The sequence below is a fragment of the Tetrao urogallus genome, assembly GCF_951394365.1.
Source record: "Tetrao urogallus genome assembly, chromosome: 6".
Lineage (NCBI taxonomy): Eukaryota > Metazoa > Chordata > Aves > Galliformes > Phasianidae > Tetrao > Tetrao urogallus.
The window spans coordinates 50,439,169-50,462,432 of NC_136819.1; the positions used below are offsets into that span (position 1 = coordinate 50,439,169).

A 23,264-nucleotide genomic window follows, 5' to 3' on the forward strand; every position below is an offset into this window, starting at 1 on the left:
AGCTATAAGCTGAAATGCTATCCTTACCACGCTCTGTTTGCTAGATCATTGCAAATTGGTTTTATTTTTCCATTCCCTTATTGTAAAAATGGAATTGAGAACTTGAGAATTTCCATTAACTAAGGACAGAGTCTTGTCTTAGCTGGTACAAGCAGTTTTTAATGAAAATCAAACACTACTCAAGAACGATTTTTGGAGGGTATGAATTTAAAGGCTGTGTTTTTCACAGAGCATCCAGATGAATCAGAACATATGCAGCTGTCCTTCTGGGTTTAACATCTGCAGCTTCTTCCAATATATTTTCTACATTTTCATGACTGTAAAGTTCTACTAGTTTTCTACTTGGAAACCAAGTAAATATTATGGCTCTTACTCAGCACTTACTTCCACCAGCATGTTATCACAGAGTCATTAGTAACATTAGGAAGGAGGAAGCAAATACATTTCACTTAGAAGAATAAACAGAAAATTCTGTAGCAGTCATATATATGAAGTGTTGCCAGTAGGAAATACCAAGGTTGCAAAATGCTGTGTTTCCCTGATTGTGGAGCAGTCAAAAACTGGGAGTTTTATCTACATTCCAATTTGACATTTTCCATTTTGATCTCACTTTATTTGTTGATTTAATTTTATTTTTATAAAGTTAAAATGTTTTCTTTGGAATGTTAGAGATGCAATATATACTAATACAAGACAGAATCAGTGCTAGTACAGAAGAGAAGCATTCCAAGCATGCTGAAACCCTTCAGCAATATTTTCCCATGAAAATTCCAACACAATGTTTTTATTTTCAACTTCATTGGCATTTTCCAGCAGGACCAGCTCTAACAAAAACCATTGCCTTTGACTTCTTTATAGAAGGAAATTGAATGTCAAAGTGCCAGTCACGCAGGCATGATTCTCTGCAGTACACAAATGTTGAATACAGTACAATTGCAGATCGTGCCATAAACTGGGGCACTGTTTCCCCATTTCTTTCAAGGGGAAGAAAAATGAGCCTGTGGAAAATGGTGAGTTACTGAGCAGAGATGGCTGGACTTAGTGGGGCTGGGAAGACCTCTTACTCCAAGCTTCACAGCTGACAGCCCCAAGATGAGAATGTTCTTAGGGTATCCTATTTGAGCAAGGGTTGAAGAATGGTGATGCTGAGCAGGAAAGCGCTGTATCAGGAAAGGAGAAGCAAGCTACCAAGGAGCTGCCAACAGGCAGCTTGCTTTTCTGGCTCTGTGTGCTTTAGCAGCATATGCAGGGTGCAGAGATATCTCACCTCTGTCTCTAATGCTATTTTACTGCTCAGGATGAAGTTTTGCAGCCAAAAGATCGGGATGTGAAACCTAAACTTTTAGTAATGTCCCCACTGCAGTGCTCCCATGAATGGACTTATGCCTAGACAAGCAGAGCCTTGGGGAAGCTGTATGTCTACAGCAGAGGAGCTGAAACTTGTCAAGGTAACACTGGAATAAGAGGTCTTTCACTAATTGTTAACAAAATGCAAAGAAATTGCTTGCTGTTCAAAACAATCACTTTTGACAAGGGAATCCAGGCACTCTGCATTTCACTTACACCTTCATTCTCTATTTCATGGGCACCTGATCTGCCCAAACAAGGGAAGTCCTTCAAAGCAGAAAGGAGAGGAAGAGTAAACCACAAGGACACAGCAGTGTAACTAGCACAGTACCTCCTTTGTCAGGTGCACCAAATGACCTTCTTCTTCCTCCAAGTCCAACACTCCCACTCTTTGCAGGTGCTCAGTACCTCCATTTGTCCACAGCATGACATTCTCTAAAGGGATTGTCCTCCTGCCCTTCCCCTTGCATTACTCACTGTTAAAGAGGACACATTTGTCCTCTAGAAACATCCCCAGCATTCTGGATTTCCCCCCTTTATGTGGAGCTCCTGGAAAAGCCCACATTAGTGAGACTGTCTTTCTATCTTGGAAGATCTGTAACTCTTTTGTTTTCAGGAGCCTTCCCTAAACAAGTGAATATCTCAGATAAACTCTTACATAGTTTCTCTGTTCACTTAGCTCCTCATCTTGCTGCTTCCCATTGTTTTTTGCCTGTACAGATACAACTTCCTCATAATAAGTGGACTGTGTGCCTGACTTGAACAATCGGTGTTTGATCTAAATGCTGATCAGATGAAGTCAGGCTATTAGCACTTCAAGTGAAATTGCTTTGCAAGAGTCCAATTACATTCATATCCCACTCCAAGCAATGTAATGATGCTCCTGCTCGCTTGTAAGGATTCCACATGACCATAGTGAGGCATATACAATGGAAACTTTGTGCTCAATAGCATCTTTTATATAAAGTACACTTGAGTCCTAACGGGCAAGCTGGATCTGCAGATCTCAGAGAGAGAGGGAGAGAGAGAAAGAGATCCAATTGTTTTCATCCATCCTGAATCAAAGACATTAATGCTGGCAGAAAAGAATATTAATGGCGATGTTAAAACCATGGGACAGAAATGTGGTGGCTCCATAGGGCATAAATTCGTGCAAAAGCACTTTCTGAAGCTGCTGTAGCCTGACAGTGTGCTCCACCCCACCCACACTGCATCTTTGATTTCATCAGCAGCAGAAGAACAGCCAGCCAGATCTGTAAGCAAGGTAGGCTTTGGGGGGAGACAGAAACAGAGAAAAAGCTCCCCTCTAGTCTGACACTGCAGCTGGCATTGCCATCATAGTCTGAGGCAAGAGCCGGTTTTGTTAATTTTGCAAAATTAGCTGTTGATTAGCCTTTGAAAAGCCTATACTTATTACTTCCTAAGGATAACCCTACTTCCCAAAGAAATGACATTATGCAGCCTTAAGTTGCACACGTACCTGTGTTTATTTGATCCCTTACTCTGATGTGCTTCTGTGGGTACACTGAGTTTAACAAACCTGACGAGAGAGTGGCTGGCACAACTAGCACACCTTTACACCCTTCTTGACAGTGCATGGCTGAGAAGGTATCCTTACTGCTCCTGCTAAGGAACAAAGCACAGCGTGAACTCGGCCTTTACAAGACATCAGAGACTCCACCCAGCAGCTCTGAAGGTACACAGCCATGGTTTCCTTGACTCAATTGCTCACTACATTCCCTGTTTACTCTCTGGCTAACTTGTATGTATGCTCAAGTAAACAAAGCAACAGAAATATTTAATACAAGCAACCTTCTCCATAGCAACAGATGGAACAAAGCTGCTTTCTGCAGTGCCTCCTTCCCACAGGCTGGACCCCCCCCCTTCCCTGATGTTTGGGGTACCCCAAGGAATCAGAAGAGCTTCTTCCTTTCTCTTACTGAGGGCATCCACCTGCATTTCTCTTCCCAGCTCAGCCAGTGATTTTCATTACATTTTTCAGAAGTCAGTCTCAGATTCTCTCCGGCTTCAGATTGGACTGAAATTAGATGTATTCATTTTGTTGGGGGTGGGGGATAAGCAAATAGGAAAGCTAGATGGTCCCAGCAGTTTTGTGCTCTTAAGAAAAAACACTAAGGACCTGAAAATAAGTTCAACCCAGAGAACTGAAAACAGTTCTTTCCTCTGCCCATAACGCTGAAACAAAACACTTTTGAGGTACAGTTTGCACTGCCTGTATTTTACTCATCATGGTGAGGACTTGATTCCAAACTGACCTCAATTTTCACTTAATTAGTAACCTCATTTGCAGTGCTTTTGAAACATTTTTACCTAATTCCTGGGGATTTTGCCTCATTCTATTTTTTATTAGAATGAAACAAGCACTATTTTAAGGAAGATGTTTCCCCTTTTGACAAATAGTAATAAATAACGTAATCCTCCAAATTTTAAAGATGAACTATAGAAAGCCTAGCAATAGGATAGGACCCAAAAAATCTCTGCATTAATAATACCCAATGCATTTATTATTAATTATTAATTATTATATTATATACCCAATTGCAATATCCATTGCAATGCATCAGCAAAAGAAGAATAAAGTAATACTTCCAGAAGTGCTAGTTTCCTTTTCAGTAAAGAAACTGGTACCAAGCTGGGAATTTTCATACCCTGATCTTTCCCTACAGACCTCCAGCAAAGAGTGAAAACACTGCAGTGATTGCAACTTCCTTCTTCTTCTCTTTAGTGAAAGAAGGAGAAGGATTTATGCATACCATACAATAAGTGCTGGGTTAAAAACAGTTTGTTCCTTCAGACCATGAAATGAGTGTCTAGGTTCAGACAAATGCTGGGATAACAGAACATTTCAAAGCAAACTTGCTAGTTTTCTTACTCTAAGACAGACCTTCGGGCTCTGTTTGCAGTTTGGTTATATTTGGCTGTGCAGAAATAGCAGATACAGGGAGGAGCATGATGCAGTTTCCATGTTCCTTCACACTTCTGTGCAGAGGCCAGTGGCTGGTTTTGCGTTACTGGCGTGGAAAGACAGAAGGCTGTCGCCCTTAGAGTGGCACCAACACCTGCAGGGACACACGGAGAGGAGAGGGCCAGCAGATCTGGTCAGAAAAGGCCAGTGCTGGCACCAAGCTGAAGGGCACAAACACACTTCAGTCTGTGCTTGGCCAGCATGCATGGGACTCAGGCAATGGATTTCCTGTAAGTATTTGAGACTATTTCTCTGAGTTTCTCCATAGATGACAAGTTAACACAGAACAAGTCATCACCTTGCTCCCAGCAGCCATACACTTGCTTGTTCCACCTAAGCTCGAGAAGATCCCTGTTCAGCCCAGCCGACCTTCTGCCTCACCTGTGTTGTTTCAGCATTTAGGAATTGCAGGCTCCTGTCTTCTCAGAAGATGGTACTCAGAAAGCGGCCAGCACTAACAGAAATGCCTTCAAAAGCAATTTCCCAGGGGACCTTACTAACTGTTTCCTGAACAGACTAAAATCTGTTCTCCTCATATCCACTGTTGAGGTTTTGGTGTCAGTTTTTCTCCTACCACCAAAGATATTAAATTTGACCACTTTATGGTCACAATTGGCTGCCACCAATTGCAGCTTCACACACCAGGTGCTCACAAGCAACAGAGCTAGGAGGGCGCCTTTCCTCGTTGGCTCCCTTAGTTCCTTTACCAGGAAGTTGTCATCAAAGTGTTTTAGGAATGTCCTGGACCCGTTTATGTCAGCTGTGTGATGTTCCCAATTAACATCTGGCACGTCCCCCTTAAGGGGTTGAAGTCCCCCATAAGGACAAGGGCAGTAGATCTAGATGTCTCTCTTAGTTCCTTAAAGATTAATTCATTGGTGTCATCATTCTGGCTGGGTGGTCTATAGCAGTCTCCCACAACAACACCTCCTTTATTTGCTACTCTCTCAGTCCTTACCCAGAGGATCTCAGCCATGCCATTGCCTACAGACAGCTCCATACATATGAACAGTAATGCAATATACACCGCGTGCCAAACTGCAGGCTGAGGAGAGGTTTGAAGGACTGGCAACCTGGCCTCTCTGCCTGAGAAAGCTTCAGGAAACGATGAAGGGGAAATACCCACAGGAGTCACTTCTTCCCTTATCTCCTATTACTCAGAGTCCACCCTTGTTACTCCAGCACTTGGAAAGCCCAAGTCCTGAAAGATCTTGTGATGACACTAAAAAAATACCTCTGCTACAGAAGCCTCTGCACTGCTATGAGTCCCATTGTATCCCAGAAGACCAGCCACAGCCACCGAGCCTCAGAAAAGTGTCATCCTAAGAGCCAGCCAAAGAGTTTTCCTATCCAAAAAGGGTTCAGGTTTGGTACAGGAGAACTACCACTTAAATGCTACTTGGAAAGGGCTTTCTTAAAACATAAATTATGGATATTGTTTGCTAGTGTGATAAAGAATGCATCATTGCAGCCACCACGTCTCTTTTCAAGATGTTCCATGATTTTATCCAGAGGTGTTTCTCTTTTTAGAAGTTAGGAGTATGAATATTCCGCCTCCATTTGGACAGAGGCAAGCCTAAAATGATTTTATTTGAATCTTTTATTTGGCTTTGACTGACAGGCTTCCTCTGTGCATTTTTTCATAGATCCACAGATTCGCACCAGCAGTGAATAATTTAGGTTCAATTTTGAAGAAAACATCCCACTCACCCACAGCCCTGTGTGGAGTAGCATGTGCAGAGATTTGGGACTGAAAATTCACTTTCCACACTCCAAACTCATTCGCCTGTTTTTCCTGCTGCCACAAGAGGCCAGTGATTCTATTATTTCCAGTCTCCAGTGTTTCACCAGCACTACACTGACACAGCTCCACGGGCACATCTGTCAAACACCATCTGGAGGCTAAAAATCATAACTACAGACTGCTTTCCTGAACAAACCTGTCACACAGGAGCTGTGCACAACTTCATCTTAACTCAAGATCAAATCTCAGCCATCTCTTCCACCATCCTTCACAAATGTATCATTCATCAGGCATCTCTGGCTACAGAGGCAGGAACAAACACCCCACACACCTGCACTGACTGCAGAATATGGAAGTGTCTGTTTTGCCAAAGAAGTTGTTTGATTTTCACATTTTTAGAGATGCACAGCATCTAGCATTTCTCATTTCCCCTTCTGGGCAGTCTGTATAAGAATTCCATTCCTATCCCACACTGGGCACAGAGCTAGTTTATCTACTAGCTCATCATATCAGACAAGACGACATGTCACATTGCAAAAAGGTCAGTTCTAAAAGATTTCTGCAATCTCTTCTCTCAGCTCTATGCTACTGAACTTAAGCAAGATATAGCAATAGGTTTGCAACAGCAGCAGGAGCCCATGAGGGTCCTAAGAGAGAGCTAATCATCCTCTGAAATCATTTCAGTAAAATACACTGTGGAGGAAGTCTGCATGAGCACAAAGAGAAGCATTAAATTTTCATCAGCATGAGTTCAAGCTGAATAAAGCAGGCCTCCCAAATGCACTGTGATAAAACATTTACACTGCACCACAGTGTTCCTTCCAAAAACAGAAAAGCATTTAGAGACACGGCATTAGAAAATTCAGCATTGCTACGTGAGGGGGGAGCTCTGTGAGTCTTCAACTTTTTCTGACCGCTTCTCCTCCCACAGGAAAGAAAGAAATATAGACACAACAAGGGGTGGGCAAGACTTTGGGGGCAGGAGGAGGCAGGAGATACAGGCTCGGGAAAGGAAAGAGAAGGGCATTTGTGATGCTGCCAATGCCAGAACATATCCCATCCTTCTGTGCTTCTTCTTAGCAAAGCAGAGAGAATGCTATATAAAGATCCAGAAACACGAACCCACGTGAGCTGCACTCACTGCAAGAGCACCACCAGCACCCACTGCTTGCTGCAGGGATCCTCAAGGAAGCACAGTTAGATAAGCTGCAAGGATGTTTCTAAATTATCAAGAACATTTCGAAAAGAATCAGCGTTTTTAATCTATCCTGAAGAAAAACGCAGTCTGTAACGCTGTGACCTGAGATATCCAGCACATGTTATTGGACTTCTGAAACTCAGTGAATAAAACAGAATCGAGGCCGCATTCCAACAAAGGATTTTAAGGACACGACTCTTTCCTTTAGCTTCAAAGAAAAAATTCAGCCCATCTGTTTGGTGAGCAGGAAGTCAAGCTGGAGTGTTGTTTATGTGCTCCATGGCTACATAACAATTAACAATAAATATCTTAGAGCCTTGGACATCTGAAAGTTGCACAAATTGCAAGAAGAATTAATGTATCTGATCTTAATACAGCACAAAATCATTGCATTTTAAGGCAGCTATACGGAGCTTGTTTGCTTGAATGAACATTGTTTTAGGGGTATTTTCTGCATAAGTTTTTAATGTTGAGGTTTCAGGCCCAACAGTGGTTACATGCTCACTATGCTCGCTGTTACCACACTGTTCACAGTTAAATGTAACTACAGTGGACAAAACGCTAGCAAAATATAAACTTTCATGCTCAGAAGCTGTTTTACATTGGGAAAAAGAAGATGGCACTGATTTTCTGGTGGGGAGAAGAAGATGAACAGGGCTCTAGACCTGGTTCCTACTAACCTAACCCTCAGCATAACCATTTAGATCTATGCAAAGGGAGAACCAAAGAGCTGTAAGATATCTTCTGGGTCAAAAAGCAACAGATCACACTTTGCGCAGAGGCAAGTGGGACATGAATCCTTCACAAATTCAGTTGCCTCCCACCTTTGCAGGTATTAGCATGAGTGAGAAAAAGCATATTAATATCTTCTTTCTTCTTGCTTCACTGTTTCAGAGCAGACATAATACACATGTATCAGAATTCCAACCTGGACTGTATTCATACGCAAAATACATAGCATAATAGAGCAGTACAACTTCTTCTGGGAAACAGATGTACCTTGTGATATTTATTCTAACGTATTTGAAGGGAAGAGATGGGGAGGGATATTGGTATGTATAGCAGGCAATGACTGATATTTAAAACCTTTGGCATTCCCATATGAGCCTGGAAATAACTGTCAGTTCTATTAGTTGCTGTCACTGATGACAGCATATAAATGACTATCTAATCTGCATATACAATTGAGTAATCAGATGCCATATGTAAAAGCAGTTATTTATAGGTGCAGAATCAGACCAAATTTAAGCCCAGTCCTTGTAACGTATTATCTCACAAGTCAGATCCTCTTGGACACAGGTACAGACGTTTATTACTGAGTGCCTCATCTTAGATATTTTTTTAAACATCACAATTAATACTTCATACTATTGATTTTCCACTGTGCACTGAATCAGCCCTGCCTGCATCCAGCCTGCTGACAGGAAGCTAGAGCTGCTGTCCACAAAACGCCTGTCAATGTAAGGGGCTGCTTGTGCACAAAAGCAGCCAGGAAACCAAGCAGGTCCTGCTGAAGGCCCATCGCTCCACTCAGTGAGGGCTTGATCTGTTCTTATGAACAGCTGACCTAGATTCTCTGCCTGAATGAAAGCCTTTTCCGGCACTGAGGCTGTTCAGACTCAGAAATTCATGTATTGCTCATCATGAGAGAGTAGAAAAATAGTGGATATGTTAAGGGAAAGCAGCAGCATCAGGCAGGCCATCCTGTCAACAGCCATCCCCTCCCCCTCTTCCCTGAGACCCCCAGAGGAGCCATAGAGATGAGAATGTAACATCTAATTAAGCACCTCTCCAATCAGATCTGGTTCAACAATTGCAAATATCACGAGGCAGTTTGGTTTCCCTCACCATCTTATTTTTTGCACACAGCTAACATGCAAACTAGGTCAGTATTATTCCTACTGGAATACTCACTATGGGTGTTATTTTTAGAAAACCATGTGATTGTCTGACTTTTATTTATGAAAGCACCAAAAGATCCACTGTATGTTTTCCCGTCTGTCATATTTGGGGTGGTTTGCTGTTTTAGTTCTTTGGGTTTTGTTGCTGAGATCTCTGGCCTCTTTTTAAAAGGGCAGAGTCAGACTAAATCAGGAGGCCTTGCAGTTCACACGCCTTAGCAGGCTCTGCAACAAAGCACATGCAGCATGAGCAAAGCAAACCAGACAAGTGCACTGAGAGGCTGTGAAAGGCAAGGCAGGGATGCAGGCAGCGAGAGACAAGGAGATGGAGCAGAAATTGGAGGTCTTTTGTGCCAACTTACTGATTGCTTTACCATCCAACCTTGCAATCCCGTATTAATTGGCACTGCTTCTATCACATTCTCTCGAATTCTTTATTAAGCAAGTCTGTATCGGCTGTCTAGCTGTACTTGAGATCAATCATCAAATTACCCCAGTGTCCTGTTAATACTTTTAAAAATGATTCTCCAGCCCTGCACAATTTACGAGTGTCTCAAAGTATTTAAAATGCCTGGCTCCACAACTGAGAAATCTGGTTAGTCTTACTAAAATTGCTGATGTAATCTATTATCACTGCTAATTTAAGGCATCTGGCTTTAGCAGGCATTATTTGGCATATCCTGAACTGCTGTTAGATGGAGAGATATTAGTGCACTGCTATATCCCTCTGTTCCCTGGCTTTTTTTTAGTGCAGTGGCACAGCTGCGCAGGGAGGTGGGGGCATCACCATCCCTGGAGGTGTTCAAGAACCATGGAGATGTGGCCCTGAGGGATGCAGTTGGTTTGGTTTGCCTTACTGACCTTTTGCACTTTCAGCAATTGCTTTATATTCATTACTACCATCTTTCTTTCTTTTTTTTTTCTTTTTTCCCTATGCTTTACGCTTAAGAATATGCCTTTGTTTTATTTTTTTGTCACTGCTTTCATTCCATGTAGCTTGACTGAATTAAAATCAGCACAACCCTCCCTGAGCTTTGTTACTTTTTGATTATAAACTAAAACATTCTGAGTCAGCTCTTGCTTTTGATGCCTATTTACACCTTAAGGTCTTCCTGTCACCTGAATCATCTCAAACATGTTTTCATCATCAGGAAAACAGCTAATTAAAATATCAAAACTATGCAGTCCTGTGCACTGGCCTTTGTTCACATGTAACTTGTTTACATGCTGTAACCATAATTAGCACCTGCATCTATGTGACCACCATATTTCAGTGCCTCTTCATCAGCCTAAAGTAATACAATACAGAAAAGGTTCTGACATGTTTGGAACTAGGAAATTCCTGTGTATACCTCTTTAAACTCTCCAGGTCATTTTAGCACGAGCAGCTGCTGAGATGGGAAGCTTCCACGGCAGGGACACCACAGACATGGCAGTCCAAGGGCTGGCATCTTGCTCTGCAGTGACTTGCAGAGGCAGGTACCAGTCATTGAGCCTTCTTGCATTATACGTTGGATCGTTCATCCACAAGCATTCAAAACTACTTTCTTCCTTGGAAACAGAAGTCATGCTAATTTTCATAGAATCAACAAGGTTGGAAAAGTTCTCAAAGATCATCTAGTCCAGCCATCCGTCCACCACCAATATTGCCCAGAAAATTATATCCCTAATTTTGAACTATCCTCATACCTCCCTATTACCTCCAGTGACATTCACATTGGCATTAAACAAAGTTTCCCACCACAATACAAGAGCGCTGTAATGAACAATTTGAGTTCTTCCTGATCCTTTCCTGTTTGTGAAGCCTGACTCCTCACAAAAGCTTACGGATAATGAAATTATGTTCTCCTCCAGGGTCCTCAGTTCATTTTGTCCTGTTCCCACTGGATTTTGCTCTAAACAAAAGACATCTTTCCACAGACATCTTTCCAATTTCTTTCTTAATTAATAAAAGAGAAGATTAGAGCTTCTGATATTTTTCACTATTAGATTCCAGAAATCAACATCAAAAGTTACTATTTGACCACTTCTTTCCCAAACAGCAGCATCAGCCCTCTCTCTTCACTGTCAAGACAGGAGCTTAGAAGAACTACGTGGTGTTTGAAATGAAAGCAAGGGGAATCAGGTAGCTATTTCTATTACCAGGACGTCTCCAATGCCGACTTCAAATTAAAGCTCTGAATTTCCCTAGATTCTCTAAGTGAGGAGTCATCATGCAACAACCAGTCTGCACGTACGCCTACAAAGCAGAAACCACATGATGAACACAGCCAACAGAGTATTGCAAGCCCCACAGTTAGACACTTCCACCAACATGCTGCGTACACTCAAATTTGGAAAAACTGCTTTCATCTGTCCTTTCTAATTCATTCCAAGCTCTGGAGCTTGCATCATAGGCAGACTGCCTTCCTGAGCTAGCTGGCAGTACTGTCTTGGTGACTCCTCCAGAAAGAAACAACTTCAAAAGAAACGATGTAGGATGAAAGACAAATGGGCCAGATCCAATTCAAATTCTAAACTACAAATAACATTTCCTTCTCAAGTAAAGACCAAGCTGTCACGGAGCATTAGGCATTCACTGTAGATAAGGTTGCACAAGCTGTGCCCTCCATGCGATGAATGAGAAAATGCAGACATCTGGCTATGCCATCCTGAGCACAGCACAGCTGTGGTACTCAGATCTGTGTTTCAGGAGTGGTGAGTAAGAATCACGTGCAGGACACTCCGGGATGTTTTAAGAACACTGGACATATCCTGTGAACTTGCTGAAATGGCCTGGCCAGCACAAGCTGCCTGGTTGGCTGTCCATGCATCGCACTGTGATGCCACATCATTCTAAAACTAACCACCAAAAAACCGATGGGTTTGGATAAAACCATAAAGGTGACTTCTTCTACCTCAGGCTTTGCATTTCTTTTCCCTACACTGTCACATAAGACTCACATATGTTTCAGTTCGACTACCTATCACGTGTAACATGTTGTATGTGATGCGGAGCCAGGAGTAGGCTGAATGGCTGAGCAGAAGAGGAGTGCCTGCTGGCTGCTGTCTTCTGAATCAGGCATTTCCTAACTCTGGGCAGTGGATTGTGTCTCTTTTCCAGGAGCAGATTTTGACAAAATGTTTCAGAACTTTCATATTTCATATTATTCCATCTGTCAAACCTGTCTGAAACTGGTCAATGCACCGGAGGAAACCAATAAGTTGAAGAGCTCAGATTTTACTTCTTAAAGTCATATGCTTATCTTCCTTAGCCAGAGCAATTGTGTGATTCAGGCAATAACTTTGCAGGATACAAACATAAGTTGCATTGAATTTTCTGTAACCGCACTCTTTTGGAATTAATACACACAAAAATAAAACATACTTTTTCAGCCACCAACACATTCGTTGTATATCTCAGTGTTAAAACCAGTGGACTAATCCTGCTTTGAAAAAGAACTGAAGGCTGCAATTATTCACTGCACTCATTAATAGCAAAACCTGCTTTCCAGTTATTTCAGGCACCCTCCTGAAATTATGCAGCTCGTTATTGGTGCCACATTCCCATTTCTCTCAAGAGCCTTTTGTACCAAGAACAAACAATAGCTTCTTCTTAATCAGGCTTGGCATAAAAAGAAGAACTCATGTTACAAAGGAAGGGCTGTATCATTGTGCCTTACTACCTCAAGTCACACAGGAATTTCACAAGTCCCTTCAAACTTTCAGTAATACACAATACCTGGGGAAGTTATGAGCATCACAAGGAAAACTGCTGATTCAAGTAACAGAAGTATTAATGAGTACAGGACAACAGGCACAGACAGGCAGGTGAACAAAAAGCAGAAGCAGAAGTGTAAGGTGAGCCAAGTTATCAGCTGTTCCATAACAAGAGAGCTGGTCCACTTCTGCTCTGTTATCCACCAGCATCACACACTATGCCACTGAAGTTCAAGGAGGTACCTCAGAAGATGAAACTACTGCAGAGGTGAGAAATGCAACTCATTTTTTTCTGCTAATCAGAAAGCACGAGTCCTCTTCTAAGCAAAAGCAATGTTGTCCTTGCTACTACAGTTCCTCATGGGCAATATATGTGGGTCATTCCAGTGCAAAATTATTGTGAGAGCAGATTGAGGGTCATGTCAGACTGGAACACACACAACACAGCCCTATATTCCCTTCTTCTCATTCTTTAAATATCCTATCTTTCCTTTTTTTTTTAAGCACAAAATGAAGACTTCATGTCTTTTTCAGGGAGAGTAATGTTTTATTTAAGACGCCCTGTGAGCACCATGAATTTTACATGACAGAAGCTCCACCCACAACAGCCTTAAACCTCTCCCTTCCAGTCAGCAGGGCTGTGATCCTGCAGCCAACAGATGTGCTATCTCCCACTGGGAGCTCTGCCACGAGGCTGAGTCATGTTGTGGACTAACATACCCCTTGGGTCTACTGTGGGACTCTGATAGTGTCTGTGGAGGTATAACCTGTTAATAAGTATTCAGAAAGGCAAGCTGTTACAGTAAGCCGACCCTATTCAATTCTCAGCCATGGAAGATTAATTGGGTTTGGGATTAACTGGAAACTTCCTCCCCATAGCAACCACAGCTACAACACAGTGACATATAACACAGGGTGCACAAGCCTCAAGGCCAAGTCCCACCTGGGAGTCCAACAGGCTAAAGCTGTCCTTGCTTTGCACAGAAACCAACAGGTGAAGGACCTGAATATGCTCTTACCCCCAGTTAAGCTCCAAGCCAGGATCTGGTTTTATGTAGGTTGCCCGTCACACACTGTCTCTGATGGCTGAAAGCTGCCATTATCTAAGTGAACCAGAAGATACCACTACACTAATACAAGAACATGCTGTGTTGCCTGCAAAACTTTCCAAATTGTGAGGCAGCTGGTGTGCTGACACCATTGCCTATGTGCTGAGTAATGATGTCTCACTGTCTCTTTGTGCTCCCTTATCTGTCTCCTTCCATCTGTTGTTCTCTGTCTTCCATTTGGATTGTATGCCATTCAAAGCAGGGTTTTTTTCTAGCAGCCAGCACTAGGAGCTCATCTGTGACAGTGCACCACCAAATCAGTCTGATAACTCACCTAAATCAGTAACTGGTGAGCTGGAGTTGATGTTGTTCAGGAATGTGTATACGAATGGATTAAGAATAGTGTACTTGGGTGAGAAGCATGACTCAGAAGTGTTACTAGCATTATTATCCTTTTTCACGTTCATAAACCTAAGAAATGAGAGAAATGTGGGAGGGGGTAGAAAAAGACAAAAAGGCAAAGAGACAGCAGGCTGGCAGGCAGGCAGCTCTCAAACACAAACGCACTACACGACTGGTACACAGACCAGATGCCGAGAAGAACTGAGCATTTGTAACTCCTACTCACATTCTCATTTCTTCTTTTACAGTTATCAACTTTGCATGCTTCTCCATTTTGGTTTTGCTTCATCTTTCCCATAGATAAACCACGACCTGGATCTTATCTTCATGTATCCAAGCGACTTTACTATCATATCATGTGCGCACACAGCTACACCCACAGGTCAAGGCATCTCCTTTGCTGCCTTCTGTACGTGATGATAGTGCAGCTACTCTGGTCACCAGGACAACAGTTCCAGCCCGTCAAATTGATAAGAAGTTGGTTGGCTGGGTTCATGATCTGAAAGAAAACACTGAGGAAATAAAAGTAGTGTGCAGCAGTAAGCTGCAAATGGTATTTGCTTTTCCTCTTAGGAAGCTGGAATGAAAAGAAAGAAGAGGATCTAAAGAGAAGAGACTTATTTAACTTTTAAAACTCCACAGTTAGAAGACCACTAAGACCAGGAACTGGAGGTAACACATGGGGCTTATCTCAGCCTTCCCATGCAAAGGGAGTAGTTTTAAGGCCACAGAACCTCAAATTTCCAGAAGTGACCAAAGCTACTGTCATGTCAGCAGGCCCAGAGGTTGTCTTTGATAGACAACAAAGTAAAGGAAATAAACATTACAGTCCAAACAGCCTCTGTTGCTAGAATTGCCTCTCACTATCAGCAGCCAGGACTGCTAAAAGAGTGCAATACCTTATGCCAACACTCAAGCTGTTTCCTGGCTGGACATGTGCTCGCTACAGGACCAGGAAGCGACTTTTTGCTCACAAAACAACCCCACCAAATACAGCTGAATCAATAATCAGGGCCAGTCACTCCAGAAAATTGCTTTGTGAAATGGACATTTGGTAGATACAGAAGTCAAGCTGTAAATTCAGTCTTTCCAATGCTGTCAAAAGGGAAATACAGAACACTAGTACCATCTGTAATGTTCAGTCCTACAGCTTCAAGGAGCACAGTCCAATCACTTTGCCAGTGCAGAAACAGATATGAAAAACAGTCTGAAAAGAAAATTACTGGTAACTGGAAGCTAAGACCATTTGAACAGTTCATTTGTAGCCCACAGAGTGCATTGAGGGGGTATGTAATAGACAGAATATATCAGAATATATCAAAGTGGTAAAACTTTGTCAGAACAAGAAACGATTGTGCAAATCCAGCTGAAATTGAAAAACTCTGATAAGACCATTCCCTGTAAGACTGATAAGAAATGATGTCCTGTCCCTGTCAGGGCTACTCATGGACACAGCATTCTGCCTGAGCGAGGCTTGCATCAGTGATGTTCAAGGTAGCATCCAGAAATGCAGGTCACATGGCCAAGCTCTAATCTAAATGAGAAGAGGCCAGCAAGAAGAAGAGTGTCAGACTGTATGATAAGGAATCAGGCAGCCATCAGCCAGTGCTAAAGGAGTATGTGATGGTAAAAGGTCTCCCCTCCCACCTCTGCTTCCCAGTCCTTCCATGAAACAGATGATGAATTTCAGCCTCTTTGTTCTGTTTCCCAGCTGTGATTTGACAGTGAATTCTCTTTTTAGGAAGGTGCTACAGCATTCACTCTCCCTACCCTCTAGCCTACACACTGGGGAGAGGGGAACTGCATAGTCAGCTACACAAACATCTCTGGCTGGAGCAGAAATGTATACATAATCTAACATATTCAAGGCCTTTCTGAGCACAGCAAAGCAATGCCAAGAAACAGAAAAATATCATCAAGGCCACATAGATGGGTTTCTTGCATTTGTTCTGCATCTCAGCCACAACAGGCAGGCACAATACACAGAGACAAAGAAGCCTTTCTCAGTAAGCAGTGTGGCACACACTCCTGGGTCACATAAGGCGGCTGTGCGTCTGCCCAGTCCCCTTTCCCCTGTTTTGATTGTAGCTGCATCCTTTCTGAGTCAAGATGTGGATACTTAATACATTCTCACCTTTGCCCTCAGCTACACACTGTTTCTGCTTAGCTAATGCTTTTCTTGGCAGGCTCAGCTAGACAAGTCAGAGTTCAGCTTGCACCCTGGTCAGCTGAAACACAGATGGCTGGCTCTGGGGAATGCTGCAGAGATATGGCCGAAATGAACTGAAGTCACTTACACATAGCTGCAAATTGCTCTGTGCTGGGACTCAGCCAGTGAGGTCCTGGCCAATGACTGGACATCCAGGGACAGCCAAAAGGCAAATCAAAATAAACAAAGGGGTTTCTTCCAGGAATGTATTATAAAGAGGTTTGGTTTTCAAAGCAGGATTTAAGAACAGAACCCTGTTGTCTGTTCTTAATGCCTTAGCCTGGGCTGTAAGCAGTGACAGAACCACTAAAAAGCTTGAGACAATTAACAGAAGTGAGAAATAAGAAGGATGCAAGACACAGGAAAATAGTTAAGACATGCAGGGCTTTTCACAGCTCTGGCATAGCTCTCTCATACAACTGATGCATGCTAAGCTTTCCAAAGCAGAGAGAGTGAATGGATCATATTTATCTGAGTAAAGGTTCAAGAAATTGACTTCACTTCGTCCAATATTTTTCCTTCGTTCTTGAGAAGCATCCAGCAGTCAACAGTCCATTAAAGAGATTGCTGTGGGAAACCCATGACTAAAAGCTCTCCTTTGATTCACTCATTCTTGTTAACAGCTTTCTTGGAAGAATATATTGCACAGCCTGTGGTGCAATAGTCCTGCCCAAAGTCCATGTATGCATGGAGACTGACCTCCCCAGTGCTATGTTTTCCAAAGACCTCTGAGCAGCTATGTGTAGGTTAGTCACTACAGCAAACACAACACTGTGGATCTGGATCACAGCAGGCAAATCTGGCACAACCCAAAGCTACAGAGCTGCCTCTTTACAACCTTTGGTAAGGAAACAGAGAATGTCAGAGAGCAGTACACTCTGTAGCAGTGGGCAAGGAGGTTTGGGCTGATTTTCAAGCAATCTAGCTAGCAGATTGTGACTTGGCACCCACTGCTACTTTGCCTGTTTCCCTGCTGCTCCAGGAATTGAGCAAACTGTGAGCGATCTGTCTGCACGCGTCATAGCATATGCCGCACCATGCACCAGAATTAGCACACTGTCAGACCAGCTGCATGGGCCAAACTGCTCACCCCTCCTGTGCACCTGAACATGTCCCAGGGTGCAGAATGCAGCGGGACTCGTTGCTCAGAGCTCTGCAGAGAAGGCGACGGGGCTCTTGGATCCACGAAGGATGGCACTGAAAGCTTCATCTGGATGAATCAGCTGCTCACTGCAGGATTCTGCGGGAACAGCACTGCTACTGAGATTCAACAGTAGCTATCTATAAAGCAAAAAGGAGTTTTATCAAGTGTATGCTACTAAACATTATCCAGAGTGCAAATTCTGACTGCGAATTGCCTTCACAGCTGATAGACTGAACTATCAAAACTTCTTGTCACAGCACTCCTTGTCTCAGCACACCAGGAAAACAAATAGGCGGGGAAAATAAAAGCCTTCTTTAGCCACAGCAGGCACTAGTAGCCAACAGAACTGGCTACTCACAAAGTAAAAATAAGCATTTACAAGTATATATCTTCAGATACAAAAGTTGTGTCTTATGAGGATCAGTGAATTTGTGATTCATATCTCTGTGATCAGTGATCCTAATGAGGATCAGTGCCAATAAAGACTCAGTTAAATAGGGAAATCATCCCATGGTATAAACCAGTTCATCTCTGTGGTCCTGAATAAGCTCACATTTATATCTGACCTTACAGATCCCACCTGCATTCACACACCCTCCACAACTTAATCCAGAATGGAGAACCATTCTGAGCTGAGTATTCATCCATCACCGAGTCATCCATTAATCTGTCTGCTGAGCAAACAACCAGCAACGAGAGGAGCTGTGTATTTATTACACATTTCTGAATAAGTCATGCCCAATATCTAGGACAAACAATACAGTAAGCCCTAAAGAACCCCTTGAAAGACTTCTGCCTGCTGGAGACAACAATGAAAAAGTAACATGATAGAAAGAGAACAGTAAATCATTCATGAGAATGATTAAAAACAAACTCTGGTTGCGGTGCAGCAAAACAACACTGGAAACAGCCACTGTATTCCACCTGAGCATCTCTGCGTGTACAGGAGGTAGAGTGGGTGGCTTTCATAAATGCCATATTTTATGGCTAGTGCAAGGAAGATGTACCAGTTACAGAAATCTGGGGAGAACAGCACAGCAGCAAATTAAAATTTATTCAGCTAGTCCATGGCTACATCAGGCACCAGTGCAGAAATATTACTGTGCTTAAAATTACTAATGCAAAAAATGCTTAGCTGGCATGCCAAGGGCACTAGGGCGAGAATAAGCCAGACTCCCTAAGGATGAATAATGCCTTACACTAGTGAGCTCTCTAACATGTGCACAATCATTTTGGAATCCTAAAATCAAGTCCTGAAAGAATTACAGCACCAAAATGTTCACAATCACCACCTACTCTAACTGAGCTGTTGATGCTACAGTTTCCCAGATGTGAATGTGGACAGAGATATGAATCACAAACCATTTAATGAGCATTTATTTTATATCCCTTCAACGCTGTGAAAATGCCCATTTCAGGAAATGTTTTTGAAGATCATTTCCTCTATTTCAGGTAGAAAGCTCCCAAACGATCAACATGAACAAGATTATTTTTTTCCCCTATTTCTTCAGGGCAAAATTCCGCTTCTATTGTGCATTTGAACATTCACTGACATAACTGTGTTCTAAGAGATTTCCAAACCTGACTGTGAAAAACAGTTCTAGGCAGTATCATTCCTGTAAGAAAGTTCTGCTTTCGGTGTGTCCCCTGGCTTGTTTTCAAAAAGAAAAATCTACATTACATCAATAAAATCACACTGGCCTCTATAATCAACACCATGTTTGACGGGGGTTCACATTCCAAGGTATTTTCAGCCTGGTTTCTTAAACAAGCAAGATGTATGTGAGCAATTTCGGTTGCATCTATCTGTTCCTGAGTCCACTGGGTACTTCCAAATCCAGTGACACTTGGCAATGTGAGACGTGGGTGTCTGGGCACGGTGAGACATGGTTGGTGCTTGAAGTCAGCTTTCATTAGCCACCACAGAATCCACACAGGCCAAAGCCAGGCTTAATTAAATTTCCACTCTTGGAAACAGTGTGTGTTATCAGCTCCTTCAGTATTGCTACTAGTTTATGTAATAGCCCAAGCATACAAAATACTGGGCATGTGCAAATTGCAGAACAAAGTTTCTGCTTCTGTTTTCCTATTTTAAGTACTGTTCTTTTTTTTTTTTTTTTTCAGTTTGGCAAATAATGCACATTCATAATATAAATATCTGAGCTGTAAACCACTGGAGCATTGAAGATTTTGGCACCTTATGGCAGTCATGTATTATTTGCTTCCTAACAAAAGGTAATCCCTGTATTTTTATTAAGCAGCTGCACCAGCTGTACTCAAGCTCAAGGCAAAACACACCAAACAGCGAATTCTACATTGCAACCTACAAATTCAGCATTATCCAGCCTGCAGTGTCCTGCAAATACCTTTGATGTTACAATACATGTAAATCTGTAAGGGAAATACAATCAGACACTGGAGACAAAAAAATTTTTGTCATGTCTTTAGCTGTTTGTTCCCAAATATGACTGCCTTCCTTGGCAAACATCCCCTTTGATGGTTCAGTTATATAGAGTAAGATTCTCCTCTGCCTTTAAAGCAGAATTTTCTTTTGCCTTCAGCACAAACATCAGGGACACCTCCTCCTCTGCTAGATCTGCCAGCAAAAGCACAAACACAATCGCTAGCAGGGCCTGGGCACTGCCTCCAAACTCCAGCTCTCCCAGCGATGTCCTCTGTTGTTTTCAAAGACACTCCTCCATGCTTGAACGAGCAGAAGAGATTAGCAAAGCAAGATGCAAGCTGCAGTGCAGACCCCTGAATAACAGCTCAGCAGCCACATGTTTTTGCACACAAGAGAAAGGAATTAAGAGCCTTAAAATCTCCAAGGAAAGACATTCTGGAGATAGAACCTGAAAATCAGAGGCAACAACACACTCCTCCAGGGAAAAGAGGAAAACCAGTAGGAAACTCTAAGCATTCAGTATTTTCTTTGCTACTTAAGAGTCGACATTTTGGGCCCCTCAATACAAGAAAGATATCAAAGCTCTGGAGCTCATCCAGAGAAGAGCTACAAAGCCGCGATGGGCCTGGAGCACAGATCTTATGGGGAGGGGCTGAGGAAGCTGGGATTGTTCAGTCTGGAGAAAAGGAGGGTTGGGGGAGACCTTATCGCTCTCTACAACTACCTGAAAGGAGGTTGTGATGAGGTGGGGGTCAGCCTCTTCCCCCATGAAATAGCAGTAGGTAGAGAGGTAATGGCCTTAAGTTGAGGCAGGGGAGATTCAGGTTGGATATTAGGAAGAACTTCTCAGAAAGAGGGCTAATGCATTGGCACAGCTGCCCAGGGAGGTGGGGGAGACCCGTCCCTGTGGATGTTCAAGAACCATGGAGATGTGGCACGTGGACGTGATCGGTGGGCATGGTAGGGATGGGTTGGGGTTGGAGTAGATGAATTTAGTGGTCTTTTCCATCCTTAATGATTTTATGATTCTATCTGCTGATTATCACAGTGCTGCTTGTCAGTCCTGCACAAGCTAAAAAAACAAAAACAAACAAAACAACAAAACAACAACAACCACAAAATAAAATAAAATAAAATAAAATAAAAAGGATGAGCTATGATGTATAGGCGGAGATGCTGGCAAAGCACACAACAGCTGGAAGCTGGAGAGAACCTGGTCAATTTTTTTTATGAAATGGAAATGAAAACGTAAATCACTGAAATGCTACTGGAAGAGAGATTTAACTCACAAACATAGATTTTGATGTCTGCAGGCTGACTGTGACAAGTAGCACAGAAAGATAAACTCAGTGGTTGCTACTGGGCACTGTGAACAGGCAGGCAGCTCTGACAGCATGCTTTCAGTTGGCAGCTCTTTTCCTTGAGGACTCCTTATCTTCCACATCCAATTCTGTCAGCAACCAGATTTGCCAACCACAAGCATGCAACTGCTGGGTAATGCTACTGCTCGCCAGTTATGCCTGTAGCACAGCTGCTACCTGGGCGAACCGAGAGAGAACCTGGTTTCTCTGATTCCTACCACCAACCCTTGTACCTGTTGCTGACACACAAAGAAAGCTCATTAAGTTGGGGGCACCTCTTTATCACAGACCTCCAAACTGTGCTGATTTCACCTCCTAATTGAACTTCCATCCCATGTGCACTTTTCATTCATGTGAGTTTGCCTTTGTTTATACGTCAATTTCAACACAAACAGACTGGTTTTATTTGCTCAAAAGGAAACTTTATTTTGTCCTTCTGTCCAAATAACTACTGACTGTAAAATTCCCAACAGACTCCTCCCACAGACCAGACAAGTGCCATGCCAAAAGTAAAAGTACAGTATTGAGAAATCAAGAAGAGTGAAAATAACAAGCAAATCACACATACTCAAGTTAAGAAATACGGTGAAATTTTCACCATGGTGAAATATCATGTTATTCCAGACAACAAAGAGAGTGAGATCACTTTTCACATGCACTGCTTAAAACCCAGAGATGTGTGCCTAATGACATGGGGGAGCTGCCAATACCAAAGAACTGTACAATTTCTCAGTGGTTTTGTTAGAATATTCATACTTAAAACAGATTGTCATTGAGGAACATACAGCAGCTAGGAATCTGACAGCACCACATGGTAGCCTTTAGCCCTTCTCTCAGTACACATGAATGAGTATTGCTCATCTGTTTCAGAAGCTTACTAGTTTTTCTGGATGAATCAGTTGATCACAGAACACTGTAGTACTGTTGTTTAGGAATGGGCATTGCAGCAAACAAATAACAAGATGGAGTCAGGACACTGCCCTCAGGAGCCGCCCCTACTCTTTAAAACAGCACAGTGAGCTGTTAGATAGTTTTGCATAGGTGGGTAGTGCTCCTCAGCAGGTAACCCAACACATGGCTCTTGTATTGAACAGCATCCAACTCCTAGCAATGCCTCCTAGCCTGCATTCTGCTTGTACTCAACCCCTCAGTGCATACTGATAGGAAACTCTGTGACAAATAAAAAACAATCCCCCTTAAAATTACAGCTATCAACCACTCGTTTATATTCTGCAGGGAAAGGTGGTTGCTTCTCTTTCCTGAGACACCTCTCTTACAGCCAGACACACTGCAAAAGAAAGGAGGGCAGCAGGAGCTTTGTGGTGTCTTCTGAGATGACGGAAACAGATTTGAGGCAGAGCTTGTCTTATGCTGTCAGATGAAAAACATGGAGCCCTTTAAAAGCCCAAACCTTTGCTGGGATATTTTAGCACTTCTGCATAGATACAGAAGTGACAAAAATAATTACCAGCAAATAATGGCTAGGTGTGTCTCCTGCTCTGTCTCTCTCTCTTTCTTTCTGTTTACTAATTCCTGAACTACCAATGAAAATAGCTAACCATAATGCTGCAGAGCGTGGAAAGGAAGGTATTTTACAAAATGAGCTTGTACAAGATGAGCTCCAGGGCAGTAATTAATGTGGAGCTCCTGAAGAGAAAGAACAGACCTATGCCCTTGCTACTGCTTAGTGTCTAAGGCAGCTTGAAAGAATGAGTGCTGAGTAGTAAAGCCACAGCTATTCAAATGTATCCACCTTCCCAAATACCAGTCCTGGAACAATTCGGACTTGTGCTACAACAGAAGTTGCATATTCAAACCTG

At 42.6% G+C, this 23,264-nt stretch overlaps 1 protein-coding gene across 1 annotated transcript in view; it reads right to left on the minus strand.

Moving 5' to 3' along the window:
* The window catches only part of LOC306948022 (uncharacterized protein), a gene marked incomplete at both ends in the record, with an annotated part of 28,676 nt that extends 14,077 nt beyond the window's left edge, over positions 1–14,599 (minus strand). The window contains 2 exons of the mRNA XM_079537482.1: positions 14,259–14,395; positions 14,553–14,599. Coding sequence (XP_079393608.1) covers positions 14,259–14,395; positions 14,553–14,599 — 184 coding nt within the window. The remainder of the gene's footprint in view (positions 1–14,258; positions 14,396–14,552) is intronic.
* Between the last annotated feature and the right edge of the window lie 8,665 nt (positions 14,600–23,264).